Below are 12,138 nucleotides of genomic sequence, written 5' to 3'. Positions count from 1 at the left end.
CATGGAGTGTACCTAGTTATATTCCATCAGACTATCCCATTATCACATATGAGATAGGATATCATATCTTACCGTCTGTTAACTGTTCAATGGTAAATGAAGATGACATTGATATTCAAACACTACAGTTCTCTAATTCAACCAATGGCAATACATTTACTACCATCACTGGTCTTAATGATATGTCTTGTTATCTTTTTGGTGTACGTGCATACACTGATAATGGATACGGAGAATGGACAGTTATTGCTAATGAGACATTACCACTACCACCACAGCTATCAACTAGTAAAATGTTTTTATCATCAGTTCAATCAGCTATTTCTAGCTCATCTAGTGGGTATTGTTTAGTTAGTAAGTATAGATTATTATCATTTTTTACACTTTATGCTTGTACATTTTCACTCAATCTATGTACAGGTTGTCCTTTATGTAACTGCACTTCAGTCTGTAATGCTACTCCAGTTTCAGTAATCCCATCAACTAGTGATACATCAGACAGTGTCATTGCTCTTAGTGTGTCAGTGGGTATATTGTGTGGTCTACTAACTGTCAGTGTTGTTGTTCATATCTACTGCTTTATAAGGTATAGTTTACATTGTTTTATGTGGTACAATAATTGTTATTATTTTGCTGTAGAAGGAAGAGTTCATATGCCAATAAACACATAAAGTTCATCTATTCTATTATGTTGAATTATTTAACACAAAATAATAATAGAGCTGATGATGATATTGCAATGCAAGTATGTGAACCATATGAAATTCACAAGACTAAACAAAGTGAAGAGAATGAAGGAGTCTATGATGAATGTCAAACATCACCTGATGATGTTTATGAGCGTATGCCACAATAAATGTATGTACTAGCATTACTTAATATACTAACATAACTCGTTAAACATTTTCACTAGTATTAGTGCAGCAATTAATATTGTTTACATATAGTTATACATTTAGTTTGTTTGAGAAAAAGAGAACACAATTTTATTAGTACATTTAATAATCACTGTCTAGATTTGATTTTAGCAAATGGCATGTCTTCTGTCTTCATTTCTTGTCCGTCTAAAGAGAGACAAAGTATTGTACATATTAATAAAGGGACTTATACTTACCAAGTTAAAATTTCTATTCTTTTAATGTTGCTAAAAACAGTATGCACCATATAATTTTTTGGGTGTAAAATTTTGCAAATTGGTTGTTTTCAAATAGAAATTTCATGATTTTGATGTAGTTACCATACCCTTTATGATCTTCACGCTTTATTGCAATTTTTTTCAATATGTAAAAATCTGAAAATTATTTAATCCCTGCAAATTATATGGTGTATACGGTATAGTCTTTTGTAAAATTTTGTCAAAAATAAATATTAGATAATTCATTATTTTTATAATTTTTGTGATGCATATGCACATTTTTATGTTGTATTTCAAATTTGAGCTGATTCTGATCAATTTTAAATAATTTTTACAAATTTTTCTAAAATTGGGTCAAAGTCTCTGTACAAGGTATTTGACCAAATTTTGCCAAAAAGAGAGAATTTTTTTAATACATATGTATGTTTTTATGGTCTATTTCAAATTTGAGTTGATTCTGATCACATTTGTTTTTATACAAATTTGAAAGTTGCTCCTAAATCAAGCCAATGCCCTGTACAGATTTTTAATCAAATTTTGCTAAAAATGAAAAGGAAAAAGTTCTCTTTTTTATATTTTTTCTGATACTAATACATGTTTTTATGTTGTGTTTTAGTTTTAAACTGATTTTAATACATTTTACTTTTTACAAAATTTTAAAGTTGCTCCAAAACTGGGCTAAAATCCAGTGCAAGGTTTTTGGAAAAATTTTGCCAAAATTGAAAAGGAGAGAAATCTCCATTTTTATAATTTTTTCTGATTTGTACAAACACATGTTCTCATGTTGTATTTAAAAATTTTTAAGCAATGGTTCTGTTGAGCAAATGTGAATTTTTAATGAATTTTTAAGTTACTTAAAAGTCTGACAAAAGAATGAAGATATCAATGTATAAATCTAATGACAACTTTAACCATTTGTCACACTTCGTATTTAGATGTGAATTACTGCAAATAAAATAACCTAAAATTGATTGCCAATAGACAAGCTATAGTATACCATATAGCGGGTTAGTTTCGTGAGGGTAAATTTTCATTTTCCATCCTCAAAATGACTTTTGTGAGGTTAAACATTCATTCTGAATACGTTAATAAGCTACCACGCCCATTAAAACTGGAATTTCGTTTGTTCATTCTCCCATCTTGAAGAACAAAAAGAACGAAAGTTTAGCCTCCCAAAACAAACCCGATATACGGTATTAATCCTGTGATGTGAACTGAAAACATAATGCATGTATATGCACTCACTGAAACACAATACAAAACTTATGTGTGCATGGTTTATGTACAGAGTTTGTCACAGTGCGTAAACATGTTATTGTTTTGAATTATCATGGCTAGTGACATGTAAAGCTTTTTTGCACTTTATTTATGAAAAAGAAAACTGTGTAGTTTGTCAAAATTGTACCAGTAACTATGGCATTCTCAGTATCCTTGATGATTACTGTCTTCTTGTTGAGTGTCAGTGAAGTTATTAGTCAATGTCCACCTTCCTCAGGTAAGACACTGGATGTGTATAATAACAACTGTATAGGTTTCTATAGGTATCTACCTGACCAGATCTTATGCAGGAACCTGCTATCCTAATGGATCATATTTTTGGGATAGTAGTGTCAATGCAGTTACTGAAGCTGTATCATGTGTGTTACCTGATACTAATCTAACTACTGGTCAGTGGGTTAGAGTTGCTGATCCTGATGATCCTGTTGACTGTAACAGTAATAGTGCCAGTGATCCTTTTCGTTGTACTTCCATCACTTCACCTGATGCTACTCTCAATCTTTATCTTGCTCAGGGACTACCAGCAGCTCAAGAAGGCTGGCACAAGTGTTGTCTACCCACTGATTGTTCAGACCCTGACACTAACACCATCTTTGCTAATATATTCAGTAAGAGGAGACTATTGTAATCACTTACTGATGTAATAATTTCCATTTATAGGATTTTCAGAAATAGAATCATTTGCTGTTGCTGATCTTCCTTCTGATATGACAGTATATCCACAGAAATACAAACTGAATTGTACTAAACTTGGATATTATACTTATGATATTAGTATGAGCATTGATAATACTGCACTGGCTAATTACGCTAATTGTAATGATCAATATAGTAATTGTCCTGGTACTGTGTTAGTGAGTAGTACCAACACAATAAGATATACTGTTAATATCAGATGGGATGGAATGACTGTCAGTAGTGGATCAATCAGTCAATCAACCACTGGAGATCAAATATATGTGTGCAGGGTAGCAGATCATCCTGATGCTAATGCAATTAGAATACGTAATGTAACTATTAAAGGTAACCTGAGATTTAATTTTTTTTTCTTAAAATATTTTCACATATGTAGTCCCAGCAACTGCTCCCTCTTCTTTTACTGAGGTCAGCAAGACAGCTACCACTATCACTGTCAGTTGGACTGCACTTGATTCGTCTGATGCTGATGGATATGTAGTCAATGTCACTAATGACACAGACACTGTGCAGACAGTACAGGTGAAGGGAAGTAGTAATAATACAATCACACTGAATGAACTGAGGGAACTGACATCTTATAGCATCACAGTCAGAGCCTATCAACAATTACTGGGGCCTGCTAGTACAATCAGTGTCTTCACTCATATTTGTCAGCAAGAAGGTATTTAACTTTAATGTAATTATACTGCATAAGCATTGATTTCTTAGGTATCTATTTAGCATATAATGAAAACTGTTATCCTAATGGATCATATTTTTGGGATAGTAGTGTCAATGAAGTTACTGAAGCTATATCATGTGTGTTACCTGGTACTAGTCTAACTACTGGTCAGTGGGTTAGAGTTGCTGATCCTGATGATCCTGTTGACTGTAACAGTAATAGTGCCAGTGATCCTTTTCGTTGTACTTCTGTCACTTCACCTGCTACTCTCAATCTTTATCTTGCTCAGGGACTATCATCAGCTCAAGAAGGCTGGTACAAGTGTTGTATGCCCACTGATTGTTCAGATCCTAACACTAACATCATCTTTGCTAATATATTCAGTAAGAGGAGACTATAATCACTAACTGATGTAATAATTTTCATTTATAGGATTTGCTGAGATAGAATCATTTACTGTTGCTGATCTTCCTTCTGATATGACTGTATATCCTCAGGAATACAAACTGAATTGTACTAAAATTGGACTCTATTTATATGGTATTAGTATGAGCATTGATAGTACTGCACTGGCTAATTACACTAGTTGTGATGATCGATATAGTACTTGTCCTGGCACAGTGTTAGTTAGTAGTACCAACACAATAAGATATACTGTTCATATCACATGGAATGGAATGACTGTCAGTAGTGGATCAATCAGTCAATCAACTACTGGAGATCAAATGTATCAGTGTGTACTGGATAATCCTAGTGGTGCTGATAGAACACGTACTTTGACCATTAAAGGTAATGATACAATCTGCCAATAATGATTATTACTGCTATATATAGTTCCAGCAACTGCTCCCTCTTCTCTTACTGAAGTCAACAAGACAGCTACCACTATCACTGTCAGTTGGACTGCACTTGATTCATCTGATGCTGATGGATATGTAGTCAATGTCACTAGTGACACAGACACTGTGCAGACAGTACAGATGGAGGGAAGTAGTAATAATACAATCACACTGAATGGACTGAGGGAACTGACATCTTATAACATCACAGTCAGAGCCTATCAACAATTACTGGGACCTGCTAGTAGTACAATCAATGTTTTCACTCATATTTGTCAGCAAGAAGGTATTCAACTTTAATATAAATATACTGTATAAGCATTGATTTTATAGGTATCTATTTAGCATATAAAGGAAACTGTTATCCTAATGGATCATATTTTTTCGACAATACTGTCAATGCAGTTACTAAAGCCATATCATGTGTGTTAGCTGGTACTAGTCTAACTACTGGTCAGTGGGTTAGAGTTGCTGATCCTGATGATCCTGTTGACTGTAACAGTAATAGTGCCAGTGATCCTTTTCGCTGTACTAATGTCACTTCACCTGCTGCTATCAATCTTTATCTTGCTCAGGGACTAGCAGCTCAAGAAGGCTGGTACAAGTGTTGTCTACCCACTGATTGTTCAGATCCTAACACTAACATCATCTTTGCTAATATATTCAGTAAGAGGAGACTATAAATAACTTACTGATGTAATAATTATCATTTGTAGGATATTCAGTGATAGAATCATTTACTGTTGCTGATCTTCCTTCTGATATGACAGTATATCCTCAGAAATACAAACTGAATTGTACTAAAATTGGATACGCTCATTATGGTATTAATATGAGCATTGGTGGCACTGCACTGGCTAGTTACACTGGATGCTATGATCTTAGTAATCCTTGTCCTGGTACAGTGTTAGTTAGTAGTACCAACACAGTAAGATATACTGTTAACATCACATGGGATGGAATGACTGTCAGTAGTGAATCAATCAGTCAATCAACTACTGGTGAGCAAATGTATCAGTGTGTACTGGATAATCCTAGTGGGGGTAATGATAGAACACGTACTTTGACCATTAAAGGTAAAAATACAATCTGCCAATAATGATTATTACTGCTATATATAGTTCCAGCAACTGCTCCCTCTTCTCTTACTGAAGTCAACAAGACAGCTACCACTATCACTGTCAGTTGGACTGCACTTGATTCATCTGATGCTGATGGATATGTAGTCAATGTCACTAGTGACACAGACACTGTGCAGACAGTACAAGTGGAGGGAAGTGGTAATAACACAATCACACTGAATGGGCTCAGAGGAGAAACAACTTATAGCATCACAGTCAGAGCTTATCAACAATTACTGGGACCTGCTAGTACAATCAGTGTACAGACCTTACCAGGTATTGCTACTACACCTTTTAATGTACTTATAATATTGTTGATGTATTTCTAGTTATTAATTCAATCAATTGGACACTAGTCTCATCCATTACACAACTCAATAGCACTCAATATCGTATTGATTGTCTCACAACTACTGATATAAATCCTTCAACTGATGTTTACTGGTTAGTGAATGGAGTGATGAAGAGTAACTCAATGTATACATCAATTGATGTCCTGACATACAACAACACACTACTGGTATATCCTGATCCACTGGGAGTGTCAGTTAATGTTACCTGTATAGCAATGATTGGAGGAATCAACTACAGTCGATTTGTGATATTATATGGTATAAATGAACATACTTTAATCAATAGTACCATACCTTTGTTTTTTTAGCTCCTAATGATCCTCCAAATAATGCAAGAGGGTTTATATTAAATGCTACTGGTATCAAAGTGAACTGGACCAATTCATCAGAGACTAATGGATATGTGATTGAGTATACTACTGGAGGCGTAACCAGGAATGTAGTATCTACTAGTAAAAATGAAACTGTACTAACAGATCTCTCTCCAATGAGTACCTATACCATCAGTGTGTACTCATATATAGATCTTCCTTCAGTTAATAGTGCAGTAACAGTGTTAAAATTTGATAGTGAGTTATTATCATTAAGAGAGTGTAATTGATTCGATCTGTTCTAGTTCCTAGTCCAGTAACTAGTCTCTCAGTATCTAATGTCTCAACCACTGGTATTACAGTGAACTGGGCTATTCCCAGTAGTGACAACTATGTAGCATGCTACACCATCTCCTATACTCCATCTTGTCCCCAGTTATCATCAGTGAATGAGACAGTCTCTGTTGCTCCTCATCAGTCCACTACAACATACAGTTATACATTAATAGGTCTGTACAGTGGTATGAACTATACCATCGCAGTGAGAGCTGGTAATGTACTAGGAGGATCTGATCCTAGTTTAGTTGAAGAGTACACAATATCTAGAGGTTTGGTAAAGACTTCATTTGAATTGCTTATTATAAGGCACTTTATTTATAGCTCCTACTGGAGTACCTAATTCATTGTCTTTATTGCAACCAATTAATAATCTCACTTGGAATAAGGTCAATTGTTATAAGCGTAATGGTCTAATCACAGGCTATATAGTGATAATCAGTAACAGCAGTATCACATACAACCTCACCAGTACTGAGAGATATATCATATTGAATGATCTAGTATTTGGTACTGAGTATAACATCAGTGTAGCTGCTGTCAATTCTGTTGGAAGAGGTCCCTTCAGTGATCCTAGTATAGTAGGGATTGGAATATGTATGTAATTATTATACTATATCAGTTTTGTGAGAATGTGTCTTTATTTAGTACCTGGTCCAGTTGGTTCAGTATCCAGTATCATGGACACTACATGGGCTATTATCTCATGGAGTGTACCTAGTTATATTCCATCAGACTATCCCATTATCACATATGAGATAGGATATCATATCTTACAATCTGGTAACTGTTCAATGGTAAATTATGATGACTTTAATTCTGAAATACTACAACTACGTAATTCAACTAATGCATTCATTATCAATACTGATCTTAGTGAAATGTCTTGTTATATTTTTGGTGTACGTGCATACACTGTTAATGGATATGGAGAATGGACAGTTATTGCTAATGAGACACTAAAACTACCAGTACAATTATCATCTAACTGTGCTACATCAGACAGTGTTATTGCTCTTAGTGTGTTAGTGGGTATATTGTGTGGTCTACTAACTTTCATTATTGTTACTAATATCTACTGCTTTATAAGGTATCTATTTACATAAATAATAACTTATTATTGTTTACTTATAGAAAGAAAAGTCCATGTACTTTTAATAAGCAAACAAAGTTAGTTTATTCTATTACTTTAAGCTATTCACTACTTTAATAGAGCTGATGATGATATTGCAATGCAAGTATGTGAACCATATGAAATTCACAAGACTAAACAAAGTGAAGAGAATGAAGGAGTCTATGATGAATGTCAAACATCACCTGATGATGTTTATGAGCGTATTCCACAATGAATGTGTACTATAAAGTTATACTTAATATTACTGTTGTCACTAGTTTTGTTGTAGCATTTATAGATTGTGTACAAAAAGGACAAAACTTTACATACTTGTGAATATGTATTATGATAATTAGTATCTGAATGCAATCAAACCGAAGTAGTAATAGGACCTGGTATGACACACATACACACCCATTTTGTACAGTCTCTTTTCAAGATGATGTTTTCAGTATTGTCCATTGTCTTTTTGTTGAATGTCAGTGAAGTTTTCAGTCAATGTCCACCTTCCTCAGGTAAGACACTGGATGTGTATAACAGCAACTGTGTATGTTTTTATAGGCATCTACCTGATGCATGATGGAAACTGTCATCCTAATGGATCATATTTTTGGGATAATAATGTCAATGAAATTACTGAAGCTATATCATGTGTGTTACCTGGTTCTAGTCTAACTACTGGTCAGTGGGTTAGAGTTGCTGATCCTGATGATCCTGTTGACTGTGACAGTAATAATACCACTGATCCTTTTCGTTGCACTAATGTCACTTCACCTAATGCTACTCTCAATCTTTATCATGCTTGGTCACTACCAGAAGCTCAAGAAGGCTGGTACAAGTGTTGTCTACCAACTAATTGTTCAGATCCTAACACTAACATCATCTTTGCTAATATATTCAGTAAGAGGAGACAATAATCACTTACTAATGTAATAATTTTTCATTTGTAGAATTTGCAGAAATAGAATCGTTTACTGTTGCTGATCTTCCTTCTAACATGACAGTATATCCTCAGGAATTCAAACTGAATTGTGCCAAAATTGGACACTTTATTTATGGTATTAGTATGAGAATTGGTAGTACTGCACTGGCTAATTACACTAATTGTAATGATCAATATAGTAATTGTCCTGGTACATTGTTTGTTAGCATTACCATCAAAATAAGATATACTGTTAATATCACATGGAATGGAATGGCTGTCAGTAGTGGATCAATCAGTCAATCAACCACTGGAGATCAAATGTATCAGTGTGCACTCAATAATCCTAGTGGTGCTGATAGAACACGAACTTTAACAATAAATGGTAATGTCTTTAATCAATACTTATGTATAATGTCTTTTTCTTAGTTCCAGACACTGCTCCCTCTTCTCTTACTGAAGTCAACAAGACAGCTACCACTATCACTGTCAGTTGGACTGCACTTGATTCATCTGATGCTGATGGATATGTAGTCAATGTCACTAGTGACACAGACACTGTGCAGACAGTACAGGTGGAGAGAAGTAGTAATAATACAATCACACTGAATGGACTGAGAGGAGGAACAACTTATAGCATCACAGTCAGAGCCTATCAACAATTACTGGGACCTGCTAGTACAATCAGTGTACAGACCTTACCAGGTACTGCTACTGCACTTTTTAATGTACTTGTAACATTGTTGATGTATTTCTAGTTATTAATTCAATCAATTGGACACTAGTCTCATCAATTACACAACTCAATAACACTCAATATTGTATTGATTGTCTCACAACTACTGACATAAACCCTTCAACTGATGTTTACTGGTTAGTGAATGGAGTAATGAAGAGTAACTCAATGTATACATCAATTGATGTCCTGACATACAACAACACACTACTGGTATATCCTGATCCACTGGGAGTGTCAGTTAATGTTACCTGTATAGCAATGATTGGAGGAGTCAACTACAATCAATCTGGGATATTACATGGTAAGATCTTACTTTCTTCAATAGTAGATACCTTTGTCTCTTTTCTAGCTCCTAGTGGTCCTCCAAATAATGTGAGAGGGTTCATATTAAATGCTACTAGTATCAAAGTGAACTGGACCACTTCATCAGAGACTATTGGATATGTGATTGAGTATACTACTGGAGGTGTAACGAGGAATGTAGTATCTACCAGTGAAGATGAAATCGTACTAACAGATCTCTCACCAATGAGTACCTATACCATCAGTGTGTACTCATATATAGATTTTCCTTCAGTTAATAGTACAGTAACAGTGTTAAGACTTGATGGTGAGTTATTATCATTGAGAGAGTGTAATTAATATCTGTTGTAGTTCCTAGTCCAGTAACTAGTCTCTCAGTATCTAATGTCTCAACCACTGGTATTACAGTGAACTGGACTATTCCCACTAGGGACAATTATGTATCATACTACACCATCTCCTATACTCCATCTTGTCCCCAGTTATCATCAGTGAATGAGACAGTCTCTGTTGGTCCTCATCAGTCCACTACAACATACAGTTATACATTAATAGGTCTGTACAGTGGTATGAACTATACCATCACAGTGAGAGCTGGTAATGTACTAGGAGGATCTGATTTAAACATGAGCTCATTGGCTCAAACTGAAGCAAAAAGTAATAATTCTTATAGTCTTTGATTAGATTGTAATTGTACTTTTCAGTTCCTAGTGGTTTGGCATCGTCAATTCAAGTCTTACAAGTTAATTCTACAGCTAGTAGATTCACTTGGAATGAGGTCAATTGTTCTGAGAGTAATGGTCTAATCACAGGCTATACAGTGATTATCAGTAACAGTAGCATCACATACAACCTCACCAGTACTGAGAGATATATCATATTGAATAATCTAGTATTTGGTACTGAGTATAGCATCAGTGTAGCTGCTGTTAATTCTGTTGGAAGAGGTCCCTTCAGTGATCCTATTGTAGTAGAGATTGGAATAGGTATGTAATTATTATACTAGATCTGTTCTGTGAGAATGTGTCTTTATTTAGTACCTGGTCCAGTTGGTTCAGTATCCAGTATCATGGACACTACATGGGCTGTTATCTCATGGAGTGTACCTAGTTATATTCCATCAGACTATCCCATTATCACATATGAGATAGGATATCATATCTTGCAGTATGTTAACTGTTTAATGTTAAATTATTATGACTTTAATACTGAAATACTACAACTACGTAATTCAACTAATACATTAATTGTTATCACTGGCCTTAATGTTGAGTCTTGTTATATTCTTGGTGTACGTGCATACACTGATAATGGATATGGAGAATGGACAGTTATTGCTAATGAGACACTAAAACTGCCACTACAATTATCATCTAACCATGCTACATCAGACAGTGTCATTGCTCTTAGTGTGTTAGTGGGTATATTGTGTGGTCTACTAACTGTCAGTGTTGTTGTTCATATCTACTGCTTTATAAGGTATCTAGTTACATACAATAACTTATTGTTGTTTTCTTATAGAAAGAAAAGTCCATGTAGTTTTAATAAGCAAACAAAGTTAGTTTATTCTATTACTTTATGCTATTCACTACTTTAATAGAATTAATGATGATGATATTGCAATGCAAGTATGTGAACCATATGAAATTCACAAGACTAAACAAAGTGAAGAGAAGGAAGGAGTCCATGATGAATGTCAAACATCACCTGATGATATTTATTTGTGATCATTATGCCACAATATATTCACTAAAATTACTGATAAATTAACTGAAACTTTTCCACTAGTCTAGTTTTATTGTAGCATTTTTATGTAGTAGATGTAAATTATGCATATAGTTTGTGTGAAAAAAAGAATAAAACTTTATGTGCTTGTTAAAAATTAAAATCACAGATTATTATTATCTGAATGTTATCAAAACCAAGTAGAGCTAATATAGAGCTAATAATAGATTTAATCTTGTAGATCTATGACACATAGATCTACACACCCACTTTTCAAAATGATGTTTTCAGTATTGTCCATTGTCTTCTTGTTGAGTGTCAGTGAAGTTATTAGTCAGTGTCCGCCTTCCTCAGGTAAGACACTGGATGTGTATAATAACAACTGTATAGGTTTTTATAGGTATCTACCTGACCAGATCCTATGCAGGAAACTGTTATCCTAATGGATCATATTTTTGGGATAGTAGTGTCAATGCAGCAAATGAAGCTATATCATGTGTGTTACCTGGTACTAGTCTAACTACTGGTCAGTGGGTTAGAGTAGCTGATCCTGATGATCCTGTTGACTGTGACAATACTAACAATGATCCATTTCGTTGCAC

General features: G+C 34.4%; 3 protein-coding genes across 3 annotated transcripts; all 3 read left to right on the top strand.

The window, feature by feature from the left end:
* Positions 1-8,205, top strand: LOC109586645 (uncharacterized). Its single transcript, XM_020002840.1, has 4 exons — positions 1-354; positions 421-586; positions 7,868-7,903; positions 7,947-8,205. The coding sequence occupies exons 1-4, from the start codon at positions 90-92 to the stop codon at positions 8,080-8,082; spliced, it is 603 nt and encodes a 200-aa protein (XP_019858399.1). The 5' UTR covers positions 1-89; the 3' UTR covers positions 8,083-8,205.
* A 511-nt stretch (positions 8,206-8,716) lies between these two features.
* Positions 8,717-9,507, top strand: LOC109586639 (uncharacterized). Its single transcript, XM_020002835.1, has 4 exons — positions 8,717-8,747; positions 8,798-9,154; positions 9,199-9,230; positions 9,475-9,507. The coding sequence occupies exons 2-4, from the start codon at positions 8,845-8,847 to the stop codon at positions 9,505-9,507; spliced, it is 375 nt and encodes a 124-aa protein (XP_019858394.1). The 5' UTR covers positions 8,717-8,747; positions 8,798-8,844.
* Positions 9,508-10,793: 1,286 nt separating this feature from the next.
* Positions 10,794-11,677, top strand: LOC109586644 (uncharacterized). Its single transcript, XM_020002839.1, has 3 exons — positions 10,794-11,290; positions 11,333-11,368; positions 11,412-11,677. Exons 1-3 carry the CDS (start codon positions 10,833-10,835, stop codon positions 11,536-11,538), a joined length of 621 nt encoding a protein of 206 aa, XP_019858398.1. The 5' UTR covers positions 10,794-10,832; the 3' UTR covers positions 11,539-11,677.
* The last annotated feature ends 461 nt before the right edge of the window (positions 11,678-12,138 follow it).

The sequence above is a fragment of the Amphimedon queenslandica genome, unplaced genomic scaffold, assembly GCF_000090795.2.
Source record: "Amphimedon queenslandica unplaced genomic scaffold, v1.1 AMPQUscaffold_12821, whole genome shotgun sequence".
Classification (NCBI taxonomy): domain Eukaryota; kingdom Metazoa; phylum Porifera; class Demospongiae; order Haplosclerida; family Niphatidae; genus Amphimedon; species Amphimedon queenslandica.
This window is presented reverse-complemented; position numbering and strand designations above follow the sequence as displayed.